Source organism: Sander lucioperca, chromosome 14, assembly GCF_008315115.2.
Source record: "Sander lucioperca isolate FBNREF2018 chromosome 14, SLUC_FBN_1.2, whole genome shotgun sequence".
Taxonomy (NCBI): Eukaryota; Metazoa; Chordata; class Actinopteri; order Perciformes; family Percidae; genus Sander; species Sander lucioperca.
The window spans coordinates 30,924,373-30,941,110 of record NC_050186.1 but is presented as its reverse complement, the minus strand read 5'-3'; the positions used below and the strand labels follow the sequence as shown (position 1 = coordinate 30,941,110).

At 44.4% G+C, this 16,738-nt stretch overlaps 1 protein-coding gene across 1 annotated transcript; it reads right to left on the bottom strand.

The window, feature by feature from the left end:
- Positions 1-4,359: 4,359 nt before the first annotated feature.
- On the bottom strand, positions 4,360-16,475 carry pigo (phosphatidylinositol glycan anchor biosynthesis, class O). Its single transcript, XM_031292651.2, has 11 exons — positions 16,295-16,475; positions 15,472-15,950; positions 13,923-14,066; positions 13,707-13,830; positions 13,112-13,271; positions 9,881-10,063; positions 8,103-9,699; positions 7,773-7,976; positions 7,027-7,211; positions 6,332-6,402; positions 4,360-6,022 (listed from the first exon to the last, which is right to left on the bottom strand). Exons 2-11 carry the CDS (start codon positions 15,947-15,949, stop codon positions 5,893-5,895), a joined length of 3,276 nt encoding a protein of 1,091 aa, XP_031148511.1. The 5' UTR covers position 15,950; positions 16,295-16,475; the 3' UTR covers positions 4,360-5,892.
- Positions 16,476-16,738: the final 263 nt, after the last annotated feature.

The following is a 16,738-nucleotide window of genomic DNA, read 5'->3' as shown; positions in this document are numbered from 1 at the left end:
TCCCTGGAAGCTGCTAAAGTAGGAGAACTACAAGCAGCGTTCATCAAATCGTTTTCGTATTCTTTCCTTTAATTTAAAATTCCGTTTTTTTTCTTCAAAGACAAGATCAAACCATCAAACAAATAGTTGAACTGAGACTGCATACCTAATCAACTGATGAACATTCTTCACTGCAACATTTTAAAAGCGGTGTATGTGATTTACCACCATTGTGTTTTCTCTTTCACACTGGACTCTGTCAAGATACATTTCAGTGGCTGCTCTGATCTTTTTTTTTTGGGGGGGGGGGGGGGGAATCTTTATTGGGGACAAAGATCTGAGACATGCAAATTACCATGGCTTGGGAGAGAAATTAAAAGACAGATTACTGATTATATAATGTATACACTGACTAGCCCAGCGGCAGATATTTGTATTGCACACAGGGTTTGCTGTAAAAGCGATTAAAGTACAAATTCAGAAACAATTACACCCCTGGGATGAATAATGTTACATGCTACTTAAATCCAGATAATGAAGACATTACTGTCTGTGTGTGAAAACGTAAGTAGGCTAATGTGTATATTGTGACAATGCAAATTAATGAACATTGCACTTTATAGTGTTAATAATCCCCCGTCCATTCACTCCCATCATTATAATTCTTGTTAAAATAGAATAAGCAAGTATGTCCCTAATCACACAAATCAAACACCCTGCTGACTTCAACCATGTTTAATAGTTCAATAACTTTATTTTCAGATACACAGAATCTGATTTTACAGCATTTCTTCTCTTTCATTAAAACCCAATCAAACAAGACATCAGCCTAGCACACTGCTACTATAAGCCTATACAAAGTTATAATTCTTAAGATTTTCATGAAATCAAACCATGTTTTTAACATTTACGAGATGTATTCTTTTCAATAGCCATTCAATGTATTTAGAGTACATTCTGTAATTACCTCTCATTCTGGTAGTTTTCATGGTTAGTGGGGGAGGCCGCCATTCCCCATTGACTCCCTCACCAAACCTGCATCAAAGCAACACTGCGTAACATTTTCAAAGTGTAATTGACTTACACACCGCAGTCGTAAATATGGACAGCTGTACATGTGCATTTTTTATGATTATATAACTTATGATCAAAAACTAGCGGGTAGACAACTTTGCTAACACAGCCAAATATCAACACCAAACTACCTAGATTTTACCAGAAAAACTTTATTTATTATTGGGTAAGTAACATTTTGAATGTAATTGTGTCATTTTTTTTTTCTCTTCTTAGTATCGTCTTAACACAATAACAAAACATTTAAGAGACGTGGATGCTTTGGCTTTTAGTTCTTTATCTATTATAACTAACTTTTGATCTTATTGGCACTTTTCAGAGGCCAACTTTGTGGAGAAAAAGTTTGCCTTTCCATATCCTGTAACTGAGCCCGGTTAGTGGTGTAATGGCTGAAAATGTTACTCCCATAAATCCACTCTGAGTCCAGACACTCTGCATCCTATTCATTCTCTGAGGAAAGTGATTATGGATATCATCAAAACAGTTTTATGTTTGGTCCCCTGTGGAAAGGTCCAACCCTTTTTCACTGAACTCAGAGCACAAACATCAGAGGGCAGCCGGATAATTTTCCATCCCCGTAATACAAATTGGTCTGACTTTAATACATGATGCAAGCGGAAAATGCTGGGATTGTTATCCAAAGGGCTGCTCATCTGATAATTATAAGCAATTGGAGAGGCACTGATGCTTTGAATGAAATCTTGGCAATCTGATCCACAGCTTCAAAGTCATAATGGTGTTTCACATCCAAAATAATAAGAGATCCAAAGCTTCAAACAGCAACAGCTAGCGATGATTTCCTGGATGTTACTGTGAAGTGTTTTTAATTATTTATTTTGATGGCTAGAACCACATATTGGCAAACTGATCATTGAAGATAGTGAACTTCTTCTAGAGTAACTGCATTACAAAGTATGATGAGTAAATGCAAAATAAAGATAATTAGCATCTTATTGTTGAATACAATGTATGGAATTTGTGTGGTGACCAAAGCCATAATCACAGCAGTTTTTTTTTTTTTTTTTTTAAAGCTTTAGCCTATTTCCAAACTACGGAGCCCCGGAGGTGACATGGAAGAAAAAAAACATGTACTGGGAACAAACCAAGGGGGTAAGCCTCTCTTCAGAACTTGAACCTCCTATGGCGCCATTTTGATGCTACCAAACGCTCACCCGCCATTAGCATTCCATTGACTGCCATTCATTTTGATGTCACTTTGACAGCAAATAACTTTACATCTGAGGCGTTTAAAGACTCTATTTGTCTATTGTTTATTTCTAAAGAAACACGACAATGTATAAAATGCTCCATTACCTTGTATCTCACATTATGGCTCCGTAGCAGACGTTTTTGTAAAAATAGGCTAACGGTTGTCTCATAACCACACGACTTTCTGTCGCACAGTAGAGGAATTACCGTGTAGTACAGGAGAAGCTCGCAGGCAGTTTTGACTTAAGTTTAATTACTAATGTTAACTAGCATTTTAGTGATCAATAATTAGCCTGTGCCTATGTTATCTCCTTACATATACCTACGCTCTCCGTCTCTGCAAGATTGGGAATGATTGAGATTTCTCGTGGCACAGCTACCAGAAGACTTCCAACTTTCAGACAGGTTGCTCACGTCACATTTAGGTCGTCTCTCTCAGTTGGAGGCTGCACAGTAACGCTCAGCACTCACCGGAAAAGTGCTTCTAATATCTTTCACTGGTCTCCGTCCAGAGCAACGGGATGTGTTTGTCCAGTTTATATACTGTCTATGGGACAAACGCTCTTGCGAGATCTCGAGTTTGTGACATGGAGGAAGAAAAAAAAAAAACGAAGGGAAAAAAAAAGAAAAAAAAAGTAGGCCTACTGGGGGCAAACCATAATATACAGTCTATGGGGCAAACACTAAACACAAGATCTTGACTTTCAAACTCGAGATCTCGAGGAGTGAGCATCGAGGAGCTATAGCCGAGGTATAGCTCCTCGATGCTCGCTCCTCGGGGCAGAAGTAAGATCTTTGAGACGGCCTTCACCGAGGAGGGACAGAACAACTTCCGGTTCAGCCGAGGACCGAGGAGTCAAGAAGCTATGAAGGGACATGGGATGTAGCTATTGAAAGTTTCTGTCAGATACACATTGTGAGCACGATCCAATGTGGGTTCATTCAACCCTGTCCAGTTTATATGCTGTGTCCATTGATCAAATGATTTTCTGTAATTTGCATTTAAAGGGTAAATACAGTATACGTAACAAAATGGACAAACTAACTTAAAGTGTTAATATTATGCTTTTTGGCTTTTCCCTTTCCTTTATTGTGTTATATATCTTTTTTGTGCACGTTATAGGTTTACAAAGTGAAAAAGCCTAAAGTCCACCCCAAAGGGACTTACCATCTCCAATAGAAAACACTGTTCACAAACTGCTCCAAACAGCTCTATTGTAGTCCAGCCTTTACTTCAGGGACAAACGTTCGTCACTTTGTAACACACGTTATAATGCTCGCCTAGCTGCTAGCATGGCACTCCCTCATATTCTGCTTCTGACTGGCTAGTAGTCCTTACCTAGGAACTGCGCATGTGCGACTTCCAACAAAGATGGAACAGAAGTGAGATGTCTCACTCTGTAGCTAAAACAGAGAGCTCAACACACAGGGTGAAAAGAGGAGCCGCAGCAATGTGCAGTACAACAAAAATATGGTGTTTTTTGAAAATTAAACCATGTAAACCTATTCTGATCTAACCTCTAAATACAATTATGAACCTGAAAATGAGCATAATATGAGCACTTTAAATTCAATGTATTGAGTTTCAATATGCATCTCAAAAGCTGGCCACTAGTCTTTGAAATGAGTATAGTAGATTAGTTTATGGGGGAAAACAGGTTATAGGAAAGCTGAGGAACCAACAGACACTTTCTTGAATACGATGTCGTCCCTTTGCCCGTTCGTACAAGTGAGACGTTTGACGACTTTGACTTATGGGAACTGGAAATGTGGAAGGCCCCCGTGAATAATGAATGACGCACCTTGACTGATGGGCAGTAAAAACTTATGGCAGCACCCGTCTTCTCCATCAAGTCCTTCTTGAATCAATAAAACAAAGACATTAAATACAACTTTTATGCACCGCAACAATAAATAATGCTAAAGTGAAACACGGATGCGCCACAAATCATGACAGTGAAACTGTGATATTTCCTAAATCATTGTGAGGCCAAGAGGTCGTGTAAAAAAAGTTTATTACATTTTTCACAGAATGGAAAAAAATCATCTTAATTAATCAGATATTTATATATTATACTTTTTTTTTTTTTTTTTTTAAATCAGAAAAAAAAAAATGCCCCGTCATCACACAACCTAGCCAAACCATCACTTGGGCTAATCACTACAGCAGCCGCTATAAATGACCAATCACTCCCATACAACAGCCTGAGAAATGCAGTACTATTGCATTTTAGCTAATTCGTCCTGAGTCGACGTCTCTTCATGCATTAGCTGATGAGCTTCAGCTGCTGACTACAGCTGCATCACAGTAACAGATCTCACATCCAACACTGACTCAGACGTCGCGCAGAAATACATTTACTGACGCCGTTTCTGGACGTCCTGGATTTAATGACCCTTTCAACATAATGACATCATACACGAAAAAAAGGCATTGGTCAAAGCTAGGCACCTATTCCGGGGTGGGGGGCGGGGTTGTGGGGGGGGGGAATTGGCCTAATTACGACAAAAGTATAATTTGAGATGAAAAAAAGATCTGGGATTAAAAGAAACTCGATTATAAATAGGCATTAAAGTGAGGAATCGGAACCCCAAAGTAATAAAAGCGGTAGATTGAAAACCCGGACGAAAAAACAAAAACGTTCACAGTAATACTATGAATTGGCAGTAACAAGACACGCTGGTTATTTCAACATCTTGAAAATAGAAAAATAAAATAAAATAAACAATACGGAAAAGTTCCTTCAGCGATGACAGACATGGTGTAATGCACTTGCATGGATTTCACCAAAACGGAGTAGATCGGCTTGCAAATTGATCGTGAAGTAGCGCCAGACAGTGGGTGGCAGATTGGTTGGCTTCGGTGGTTAAAGTGGTCATTCTGTCGCTGTGGAGTCCCAATGGCAGCTTCAGGAGTAAGACACTGAACCGACTCAACATTAACATACTCTTTTAGTTCTATTTCCCCCTGTATAACATTGAACTTGAACATAGGGGGGGGGGGGGGAATTCCTTAAAGGCCAGTTTGGTTTAAATGTTGTAGGTAGCCAACTGTGACAGCCATGTTGCTAGTGTAAACTGTTTAGTGTTATGTATTTCGGGAAGCTTTTTGACCGCTGCACCATTGAACCATTTGCCAGACTGGCCAGGCTTGGAGAGCTCGGTAGGTTTCAGCCATTCTATTAGTTCTATTAGAAAACGGAGGAGTTCAGGAGACATTCAGAAACTGTGGTTCCTGCTCTAACCACATACAACTCCAACCCCAAAAGGCCTTCAACCTCATGAGCTAAGTGAGGTGGTCTATAAATGTATTACGGTATCTATGTGAGTCCAGATGCGATCCAGGAGAGTTCAGCCAGTCTAAGATCACCTTAAGTCTCTGGCTGAAAAGGAGGTGGCCCTCAGTGTCAGTAATGCATGACATAGCCCTCAAAGAGAGTTACAGTAAGTGGCAACCTCACACGACGCGTTTGTGGGGATCCTTACGCGAGACACAGATGGCAACGTCTTTTTTGTCTCGTGAGAGGTCGGTATAAAAAATAACTTTACAGTGACGCCACCATGTCCCTTTTCTCTGTGGCACAGTGTGCTCTGGCGGGCTTCCGTGGTTAAGCAGCAGCGCCGCCGTCGCTACCTAGACGCGTCCGGGACGAGTCTCTTAAACCAGCGGCCCACGGCCACGTCTACTCTCAGCACTAGTGTGACCCCGATCAGTAGAGACACGCTGCTCACCAGGAACCCCGAGGCCTCGAACATTAACCTGGGGGGGAGAGAGAGGGAGAGAGAGAGAGAGAGAAAACAGAGGACTCTGTAATGGCGGCTGAGAGATCCACACATTTAAAACAATTACAATTTTCTAATTTCAATGTAAAGTCCAACTATGTCCCCTATGGTTTAGAAAAATATAAGACAGAAATATATAAATAAAAAGGTAGGAATCGTCTACAGAAAAGTAGACCTTTTTACTAAAGTGCGCTCATACTTCATACAATACCAGCGCTGAGTATCCTCAAAAGCCTTTTACTGTAAGTGAGTTTATGTGAGCTGGAAAATCCATTCAGTCACTTACTTGGGTGCGAAAACCTTCCACACCATTAGGTGTCTCCTGAGGATAGCAGCTGCGCAGACCGAAGCAAAGACCTGTGAAGAGACGCACAGACACATGTACAGACTCGCGTGATGTGATAAAGATACACGTGGAATGGGCGGGACTGCACACACACGAGACAAAATGATACGATAAAACAAATGCATCACACTTAAAGGGGACTTAGATTCCTGAACTGACTGAATGATTCCCATTGATGAGCAAACACACAGTTAATCGCTAACAGATGCTCCTCTAACGTGTGAATCTATACTAGGGCTGCTCGATTATGGGGAAAAATATAATCACGATTATTTCGGTCAATATTGAAATCACGATAAATTAACACGATATTACTCGTTGACTTCTGGAAAAATGTTGCAATTATTGAACTTAAACAGTGGAAAAAGATAAATAAAACAGTAAAAAAAAAACAAAAAAAACAGTGAAATTTGCCTTAATACTTTTCCTATTTAAACTTTATTTTTTCATTCAGAACACAATAGAAAATAAGAGTTTACTTGCAAAACATAATGAGCTAAATAATAGTTTTTCTCGGTTATTCTGTTTTTGTGATCATTGGGAGCCGAAATCATAATCGCAATTATATTCCGATTAATTGCGCAGCCCTAATCTATACTGACCGAACAAAGGCGTGCCGTGGGGTGCGGACGTACCTGCGCTCCGAGAATGAAGAGGTAGCGCGTTGAGAGTTGAAGAAGGGCCGAGCTGAACTGCTGGGGGTTTTCCCGCAGCCTCATCTCCATCACGGCGTCCTCTCCCTCTTCGCCGCAAGCTCTCGCTCCCCTGCTCCCACGCACCTCGCACACCAGGGGCCAGAACAGCAGCAGCGGGCAGCCCACTGAGGACGACGAGACGTGGACACAAACGCACATCAGCATGGCAACAGGCTCACGGTTTCACTGCTAGCGTTGAGTTGCCAAACTCTACCAATCGGCTGCTTTGTTCCGACTTAATTTCTTTTTGCATTCATTCTATTTGCTTTCAGTTTTCTATATCTCCCCTGCATAATATCAAATTTTTGGAGTGCATTGTTGTTATAACAAAAAAGAAAAAATACGTAACTGAATAAAAAACAAATATACCTTAGCCTTGCTTTTAATCATGTAGTCAAAATAATAGAGCTTTTTAACTTTTTGAATTAGGTCATCCCATCCATTTCCTATCTAAATGTTACAGTGAAAAAAATTTTTTAATCCTTTTCTATCACATATTGTATATATTCTATTTAATCTTTGTTTATATTGTAGCTTGTCTTTTGTCCCAGCTGAAATGCTAATACTTTTGCAGATGCAACAGCCTAATTTCCATTAAGAAACGTGAATTAGTAATCGTATTTAATTAGTTTTTAAAATCACATTAAACTCACTTAACCCCACGTTGCTTCTCTGTTAGTAACTACCTGCGAACAAGATGTGTGAGGCAAACGTGTTGAGGGTGACCAGCGAGGCGGGCAGCAGGGTGCCTGTGTGTCCGTCGGGGAACCCCACGAAGGCAGCGCCCCACTGGATGGACGGGAAGGTGGGGAGGTGACCCGTGGCGTGGAAGAACTGGGTGGCCGCCAGGGACCAGAGCACCACTGGAGTCCAGGGTACGTTGAAGCCACCTGAGGGGGAAACAGTGAGAGGGTGGCGGGTGAGTGGGGTCAAATCTTCATAGTCATAAGGGACAAACAAAAGCGCAAAAGAAAAAAAAAAAAAAAAAAAAGACGTGCGATTCTGAGGAATCTCACCAGAATATGTTCCATGCAGGCTACTGAGGTTAGTGGAGGAAGCGTGAATGTGCAACAGCGCTCCCATTTCAAGCAGCAGCAGGAGGAAAGACAGAGCCATGCCCTCTGGGTGCAGCAGCAGCAGGCCAATTCCCAGCAGGCCACAGAACAGCAGCAAGGGGGCGGAGTAGATGGTTCCCAGTCCGTAGGCCTTCACGGCGGGACTGCTGTCCACCTCGCCGCCCCCGCTCAGCTCGCCGTCGTCCATGGAGCGGCGCATGCGCTGGTAGATCTGGGGGATGAGGTGGTGCAGCTCGGCTTGGGGGCTGATGCCGGTGCTCGCCCGGTAGCTCGGCGGGGGCAGAGACGACGCTCGGGCTGAGGCCGCGCCCCTGGTCTTGACGAAAACGGTGAGAGGATCCAGCCAGATCAGGAACAGCCCCAGTCCCAGGAGACAGAAGGCGGCCCTGGGGAGGGCCAGCTGGGCCAGGCTGATCAGCTCGGCCAGGTTCCTGAAGCTGTCCTCTGGCGTGGCGCTGACCGCCCAGTGGAGCGCCAGGCACACGGACAGCAGTGGCAGGATCCAGTGGGCGGTGAACGCTGTCCCGCCGGAGGAGTTGAGGTTACCGTAGTGGCGGAGGCAGCGCCTCAGCAGATACGTCCACGACCCCAGGGAGAAGACGGAGAGGACGTAGTGCAGGTTCTTCAGCTGGCTGTCCTGCAACCGGGACAGAGGAGAGAGGAACGGAGACGGCTGGCAGGAGCCCTGCTCTTCTCGACAGGCGTGGAAGGAGAGGGAGAGGTAGAGGCTGCCGACGAGGAGCGCCAAGCAGGCGAGGAGGATGCTGCTTTCTTTCCTCACGGTCGACGGGGACGAGGCTGGGGGCGGCAGGAACCCCGCGGCCTTGAGAGGGTCGTGGCTGGGGGGCAGGAGCAGGCCATCCCAGTTGAGATGGATGGGAATGTAGAGCGCCAGAGAGAACACCAGAAAGGTCACCGCCCGGCCTTCGGCGATCACGTAGCTGTCCGAGAGCAGGGAGGCGCAGCGGAGCAGCGGCACCAAGAGAGGCGGGATGAGGAGGCGGCACGGGCTCAGCCAGGTAGTACACTTTGGAGCTTTGGCTCCGTTTTTGTCCGCGGGGGCGGTTCCGCGCCGATGGGCTCTCCAGAGAAAGAGGAGTTCGGAGCTGAGGGCGGCGGCGGCCAGGCACCACGCCGCCTCGACGTAGCCCTGCGCGAGCAACTGGCAGGCAGCCGCGCAAGCTCCCGCCGCCAGTGCCGCGACAACCGGGGCCTTCGGCCCGGGAGCGTTCTCCCTGATCAGCACCAGGGACAGCTCGGACAGGATGAAACACGTCAAGCAGGCGAACGCCAGGATGGCCAAACCGACCGCCATTTTAAGGGGGTTGAATCGAGCCCAGGTGGCTCGGCAGGTGTCTCTGACGGAGGTGAGGTAGGCCTGCAGCGAGGCGGCCAGCTGTGGGGAGGGTGACCGACCCTCTCTAACCGAGCTGAGGTACTCAGAGGAGAGGCGGGAGAATTGGCGCTTCAGCTGAGAGAGGCTCTCTGGCGGGATGTCTTTGGCCATGCCGGAGTAAGTCTCTAGGAAACGGTTTACCTTCAGAAACATAATAGTCACGAGGTGAATACACATACAAAAAAAGAAAAACCCACCCGCACACAATAACTGAACATGCTCCATGATATGTGAAGTCTGATGGGGATTTTTTTTTTTTCCCTGTTGGGAGACATTTAAAAAAAGAAAACTGTGCTAGACAGCTCCTAACTGAGGAGAGCACCTGTTTTGCATTGATCCACAGTGCCTCCAGCTGGCTGAGACGTCCAACTGCACCTTCTGTCTGCCCATGGGGGGGGAATAGAGGCAAGAGCACCTGCCCCACGCTGCTGTACGGGATGGGAACTCCAAGCAGCAGAGCCAGGGTGGGCACCAGGTCTGTCTGGGGCACCACGTCCGGTTCACTCTGCAAAGAGGAGAAAATAGGACGACTACTCCATCATCTGTGTATTTTTAGGGTCAGATTCGTAACACTGTTTACTTACTTTACTTATTCTTTGATCAGTTAGTTCCTGATTTAAAGTGAGACCACTTTTGAAGGAAGAAATAACTCGGTCTTCCTTTTACAAATGAAAAGATGAATTCCTAAGCAATATAACCTGCCTTTTCTCAAATCACCGCACTCCGGACTTTTGCAGCTACAGCCTTACTTGGTCTAGTAGCTAGTCTAGTTTGACTAGCAGCTCACGGTGGCTAATGTTAGTTACCTTCAGATAGACATTGACTATTGAATATGTTTGAATGCTCTTTTTGTACTTGCAGCTGACTTAAGAGAACTTTAGGAAAATAATGCAAATTAATAATGCATTTCAATATGCCATTATCTTGCAATCTAACATTTGTGGCCACAGTGGCTGCTGCTCAGCTAAAGTTACTTAGCATAGCATTAAATCACTGGATGTATTTAGGCAACCTGCTTGTAACCCAGCCCTAGTTAAGAGGACAACAAATAGATCAAAAAACGGATACACCTTCACATATTTTATACATACATTACCATAATTAGTCCCTTAACTGCAAGCAGATTAAGAATAAAGGACTCTGTTAACTCAAGCAGTCAGTGAGCCACCACTGCAGTGCCATTTATTCTTGAGATTGGGGGATTAATTCACGCCTTGTGCAGCAGTGGCATTTTCTGTGCACTCATGTAACCTACCATTCTCCACAATGTATTGTGCAACGCTCCAATTACACTGCAATTATGGAAATCATCGGTGAAGTTCACTTTTCTAGTGCGAGATCCACTTTTACCCCTGAATAGGCAGAGACCAGCAACCTGCCAGCATCAATTTAGTGGATTCGGGGAACTGCACATGCCGACCGTGAACAGAAATGACCATGCACTGACTGGTGTGATGTGAATATTCATAATAACGCAAACACTCTGCTGATTTGGTGAGATAATCCATGATGTAAATGTTTTGTTTTCTGATATAATAAAATGACATAAAAAAACACACACACAAACAGATGAAAAGGTTCCTTATTTGTGGGCAGAATCCGTTGTTTTCATGTGTTTGACAGCATTTCATGTTCTTTGAAAAGGTCCAGGAGTCAAAGGTTTCTTTCTGCCAGTTATTGATAGAATATAATGAGTCTGTTCTGTAAACTTTCAGCAGTCTCAAACCGTGCTTCTCTCTCACTCTGCATTTCATTTACAACTAGTTAACCGCAGTGTTTCCCCACACATAGACTAATGTGTGGCGGTGCGCCTCACTATCAACACCGGCCGCCGCACATTGCGTTTCGTTATTCTTTTCTTCTTCTTTTTTTTTTTTAACGCTATTTAAAAAACACGTTCAGCTGCATTTCCTTTCCCTGCTCTCCTCCGTCTCTCTGTCACTTGTGTCTCGCTCGCTCACACACACACACACACACACACACACACACACACACACACACACACACACACACACACACACACACACACACACACACACACACACACACACACACACACACACACACACACACACACACACACACACAGCTCCTCCCACTGTGCGGTGTTTTTAGCCCCCAACGTCGCCTTCCAATTCAATGGTTATGTTTAGGGTGAGGGTGAGCTGCCTGTAAGGCGACGTTGGAGGCTTGAAACACCATCGAGCCCACCGTGCACACAGCGTCTGTCTCCGTAAAGGAGAGAAGACGGCTGGCGAAATTCACAAGTTCGCGAAAGGTTGGTTATCTATCTCGTGAACACCTTTTACGCAATCGCACATTCGCAATAACCGACCCGACTCTTAGCAAACAAGCGATTGCGCCTGCTTTAGAAAGTTAACTAGTCGCAAGCTTGCGGTAAAATGCAGTTGGGTTGTCGAGTTCAAAACACTACATGTAGCAGCTGTGAATCAAATAAACGTATTATAAATAATGTCATGTCATTATTTACTCTTACAATGAATGTTTGCTGCTTCAATCCAGATGAGTATTGAAAAGTATTTGGATGAGGACCAGCCTGAACCGGAGATATCAGTCTGAACAGTCCGACCAGTGGAATTAGTTATGTTATTATTTTGTTTTCAATATTTTCAGGCTTCAACCAGTGAAAGACAGGGTCAGGGAGAGAGAGAGAGAGAGATAGATTTGTTAGGCATTGAAGTAGGAGAGGAGGAGAGCATCCAACAGCGTGATCCTCCTCAGTTTTTGATACTTGATTGTTATGGGGCGAGTTAGTATTTTACTAACTTAAAAAGTGGGCCAGAACTGTCATTTAATTAGGCGTATTATTGGGGTTTTTTTTTACGTACACCTGTGTTTATTTTGATTTCTACAGTATGTCAAAGTACATTTAACATTAGGTTTCTAATGTTTTTATTAGAGCCCGAGCATTTCCACACGTCGTACTTTAACGAACTCCTCCTGGAGATTTCATCCGATCGACTTCAAATTTGGTTTGTACCATGTTAAGACCTTAAAGATGATAGCGCCTAGCTGTGGCGAGGCCCTATGACAGGAAGTGGGTGTAACTCGAGTGTACATTGTCCAATTGGCTCGAAACTTTTCATGATTCATAAGACTCTAACTCTGAGGACATTTACCGGGCAAAATTGACTCAAAGTCATAACGCCCCCTTAGTGGCAACAGGAAGTAGGCACAAAACTATACGTGCTATACTTTAACAAACTACTCTGAGAGATTTCATCCGATCAACTTCAAATTTGGTCAGTGTCATCTAAAGACCTCAACGATGAAAAGTTATTAACAGCAAAACATTTTGTCGAACGGTGTGGGCGTGGCGTGGCGGCCATTTTGAGCATTTATCGATGAACAATGAAGTTGTTGTAACTTGAGCGTACGTTGTCATATCTGCCCGAAATTTCTCACGATTGACAAGGGTAAAAAAAAAAGAAAATGTTCTTTGTGCATGTCCTTACTTCACATATTGATCGTCTCATGTGAGAAAACTGACTGTGAAGAACAAAAAAAAAAAAAAGCTGGCTACACTACCGACCTGGGACGGCGGTCCGGGAAACAGAGGGGACGGACTGTAGAGGAAGATGGCAGCGTCGGTCTCCTTCTGACTTTCTCCGCCGTGATCTCCGGTGTCCGTCATCCCGTGATCTCCCATCACCACCAGGAGGGTGTCATTCTGCAGACGGTCAATCACAGACCTGGAGGAAAAGCGTGAACATGGTCCGAGGGGGTTTCAAAGAGAGATTAATTAGGGTTCCTGCAATTCAAATCCATGATATGACATGTGGAATGTCTTAATATGAAATCATTACTCAATTGCAGGCATTGTAAGCAGTGTTACCCCTTTAACCCTTGTGTTGTCTTCCCGTCAACCTTGAAAAAAAAAAAAAAACGTTTTTCCAACGTTTTAAATTTTTACATTTTTCTTCTACATATTTTCAGCACTTATTTCTACGTCCCATATTTTCTGATATTAAACAAAAATTTAAAACGGGTCAATGTGACCCGAAGTCAACACAAGGGTTAAAAAGAGCTATCTGGATCAGCATCTTCTAATAACAGTGTTACTAAGTGACAGGTCTTATCTACAGCACTGCTGCTGTGAAACAAGCTCGTAGCAGCTGTTGTCTGACCTGATGACTCCGTCCATCTGGGTGAGCTTGTCGGCCATGGCCGGATGGTCGGGACCAAACCTGTGGCCGCAGTGATCCACTCCGAGGAAATGAGCAACCAGGACATCCCAATCGTCCCCCACCACTGTCAAAACCAACAGCAAGGGACGGGCGGACAGATGTGAAGCGCGCGGACAATACAAGAACAGTGCAGAAGTGCAGTAAGTGGATACGTACTAGTTGTGTAGAGGTGCTGGAGGATCCCATTGTCCACGGTGTGCAGATCCTTCACGTTGAAAGAGGGGAAGGGCAGAGAGCGGTGGAACTTCTTCGGAAAAAGATTCTCCCAAGTGTCGTCGCCCATGAACACCACTCGTTTGCCTGCGAGGGGATTACGCACATTTCAAGGCAACGGCATTAGTTTAGGCCAACACATTTTTTCACCTATTAAAATGGACTTTGAGGTGCGATTAAAGTATGATGTAGGAAGAATCTCTCGAGACTTTCTGGATTGTCCAATTCTAAAACTTTTCAACCCTTTGAAATTTCATTTTCAATGTATATTTTGTTTCTTATTCAAAATGGTGATACATCAGACTTTTACTAGGCTACATATTATTAAAAAGGTGCTCTAAGCGACGTTGGGTGACGGCACTTCTTGTTGACGTTCAAAGTATTTTCAAACAAAACTGAGGCTAGCTCGCCCCTCCCTCCTCTTCCTCCTCATCCCGTCCCCTCCCCCTCCCTTCCGTGCTTCCGCGCACTAACCCCCCACCCCCAAATCCTTCTTGTCGGTTATTGGCTGGAACACAGTTTGTTATGTTTGGTGGTGCAGGTTGGCGCAGTTTGTTTTTGTTGGTGTTTGTGGAGCCAGGGCTGTCTACAGAGACCGCGTTTTTTTTTTTTTTACAGTGTGTTCAGGGGACAGGCAGCTAGCGGATTGTGAGGAGATGTTTGCTGTATGTGACAAAAAAAATGTGTGACATCGCTTAGAGCACCTTTTAATATACTGGCACCATTGTCATGATAGATTATCTTATGACAGTAAAGCAGAGTTGTATCCTTCCTTTCTCCCACCGTTTGAAATGCCCGACTGCTCTGTGCTCCTGCAGTTCAGCTAAAACCCAAAACAGTCTACACAGTAAAGGTTTAAACTTTCAAGCATTAGGGTGTGGTCAGAACAGCTAGACAGCAGTGCAGCCCTTTTATTTAATAGTCACTACTTCACCTCAGCCTTATATAAAAGACTGTGAAACTAACACACACACACACACACACGTCCGTTTTTTGCTCTTTGATATATATGTAACGTGAGGGCTCGGTATGTGGTGGTGGATCACTCTTTATGAGAATAAACAGCAGGATGGAGACCTTTTGACTTTCTCAAGCGGTACTCCACTGAACACCACTCACCACAACAACACTTCCTTGTTCGGACCTTCCACGTGACTGAACTAACCAATCAGAAGAGAGAACTTGGTAACTGAGGTAACGTGAGGGAATCAGAGAGGCAGATTCAACAGAATATTCTGACTGTGTTAAATATGTAAACATGTAAATATGTAACTAAAAACTGTGGAACATAAATATGTAAATGATTAACTGACTAAAAACATTGTAAATAAAATTAATAATTAATAAATATATTCAATTCTGAGCCTTACACCTTTCACATATGAATTAACTCCACTTCTAAACCTTACATATATAATGCCATGTATGTAGTATGTAATGTGCAGCATTGTAGTGTACTGCACATCATACATACAACTGTGTAACTACTCACCCACTTGCCCAAACTGGTGGATGAGGTTGTCCTCCAAGATGGCACTGGATGCAAAGTTATTACCTACATCCACAAAGGTAGGCAAGGAGCCTGTGGTGAAGCCCTTGATCCTCTGCATGGTGGTCGTAGGCGGGTCGGCGCGGAAAGGGTACAGGCGGCTGTGGGAAGGCCTGGATGAGACCGTCTCCTCCAACACAGGCAGCTTGTTCTCATACGGTCTCGGCGCCGTGTTGTTGGGGTCAAACCAAGCGAAATCGATCTTAAGGGCGTCGATGATGAGGAGGACAGCCCTGCGGAAACGGGGCTGGACGCGGCAGAAGTCCACTGGCTCCTCTCCGGGCTGCAGCACGTCTCCGCAGGTGCTGGTCCTGTTCACTTCAAGCCTCACCAGCAGGAATCCACCCACAAACAGGTAGATGCCCACAAAGTACACCGCACACATCCAAAGGAGCAGGGACAGCACCGGGAGCCCCTTCATCCTACACAGACACACAGGTGACAGGAGTGACGTTACCGTTAACGTTACAGGTAAAAATCCGGGCACACTTGTTTCACACAAGGTAAAAAAAATAAATAAATAAAAAAAAGTCAAAGAAACAAGTCTTTGGGCAACACCTGCTACACGAGATGCTAATGCTAGTAACGTGCAAATTGAGAGAAACCTAATGTTCCCCTTAAACCGAAATACACAGCACACGCGGCGTCAAGACGTGACAGGTAATATTAACAAGCTAACGTTAAGAGTAGAGGACGGTTAACGTCTGTACATATACCCAGAGTTAAGTTAGCCCCGAGGCTAGCTTGCCTCGGTCTTGTCACTGACCTTGTAGCAGTCGGATTTTCGTCCTCTCTCGGACGGAGGGGGGGGGCGTGAATGTGTGTGCTTACAACACAGGTGTCCCAGGTGTTTTAGGTAAACAGAGAACGGCGCGGCACCCCTATCACCTTCACGGATTTCAGTACGAGATTAGATGGCTGGTGACAGCTAGGAACTTCAGCGTGCATGCAACCCGGCGGAAATATGGGACGGAGCGTTTTCTATGCAACACCGATTTTTCGAATCCCTGAATTCGGACTTTCAGGCTAGCCAAAGAGTAATAGAAGTAACTATTTGGGCTAGCCTTGCTTTCGACCGTTCTTTCAAATTACCTAAACCAAATATTAAACAGAGGAGGACATCTTCAGCTCTTATTTTTACAGTCAGCTATTCTCCAAACCATTATTCATAGATATGATCTTTTTTTTGCACAGTTATGATGATGTCTGG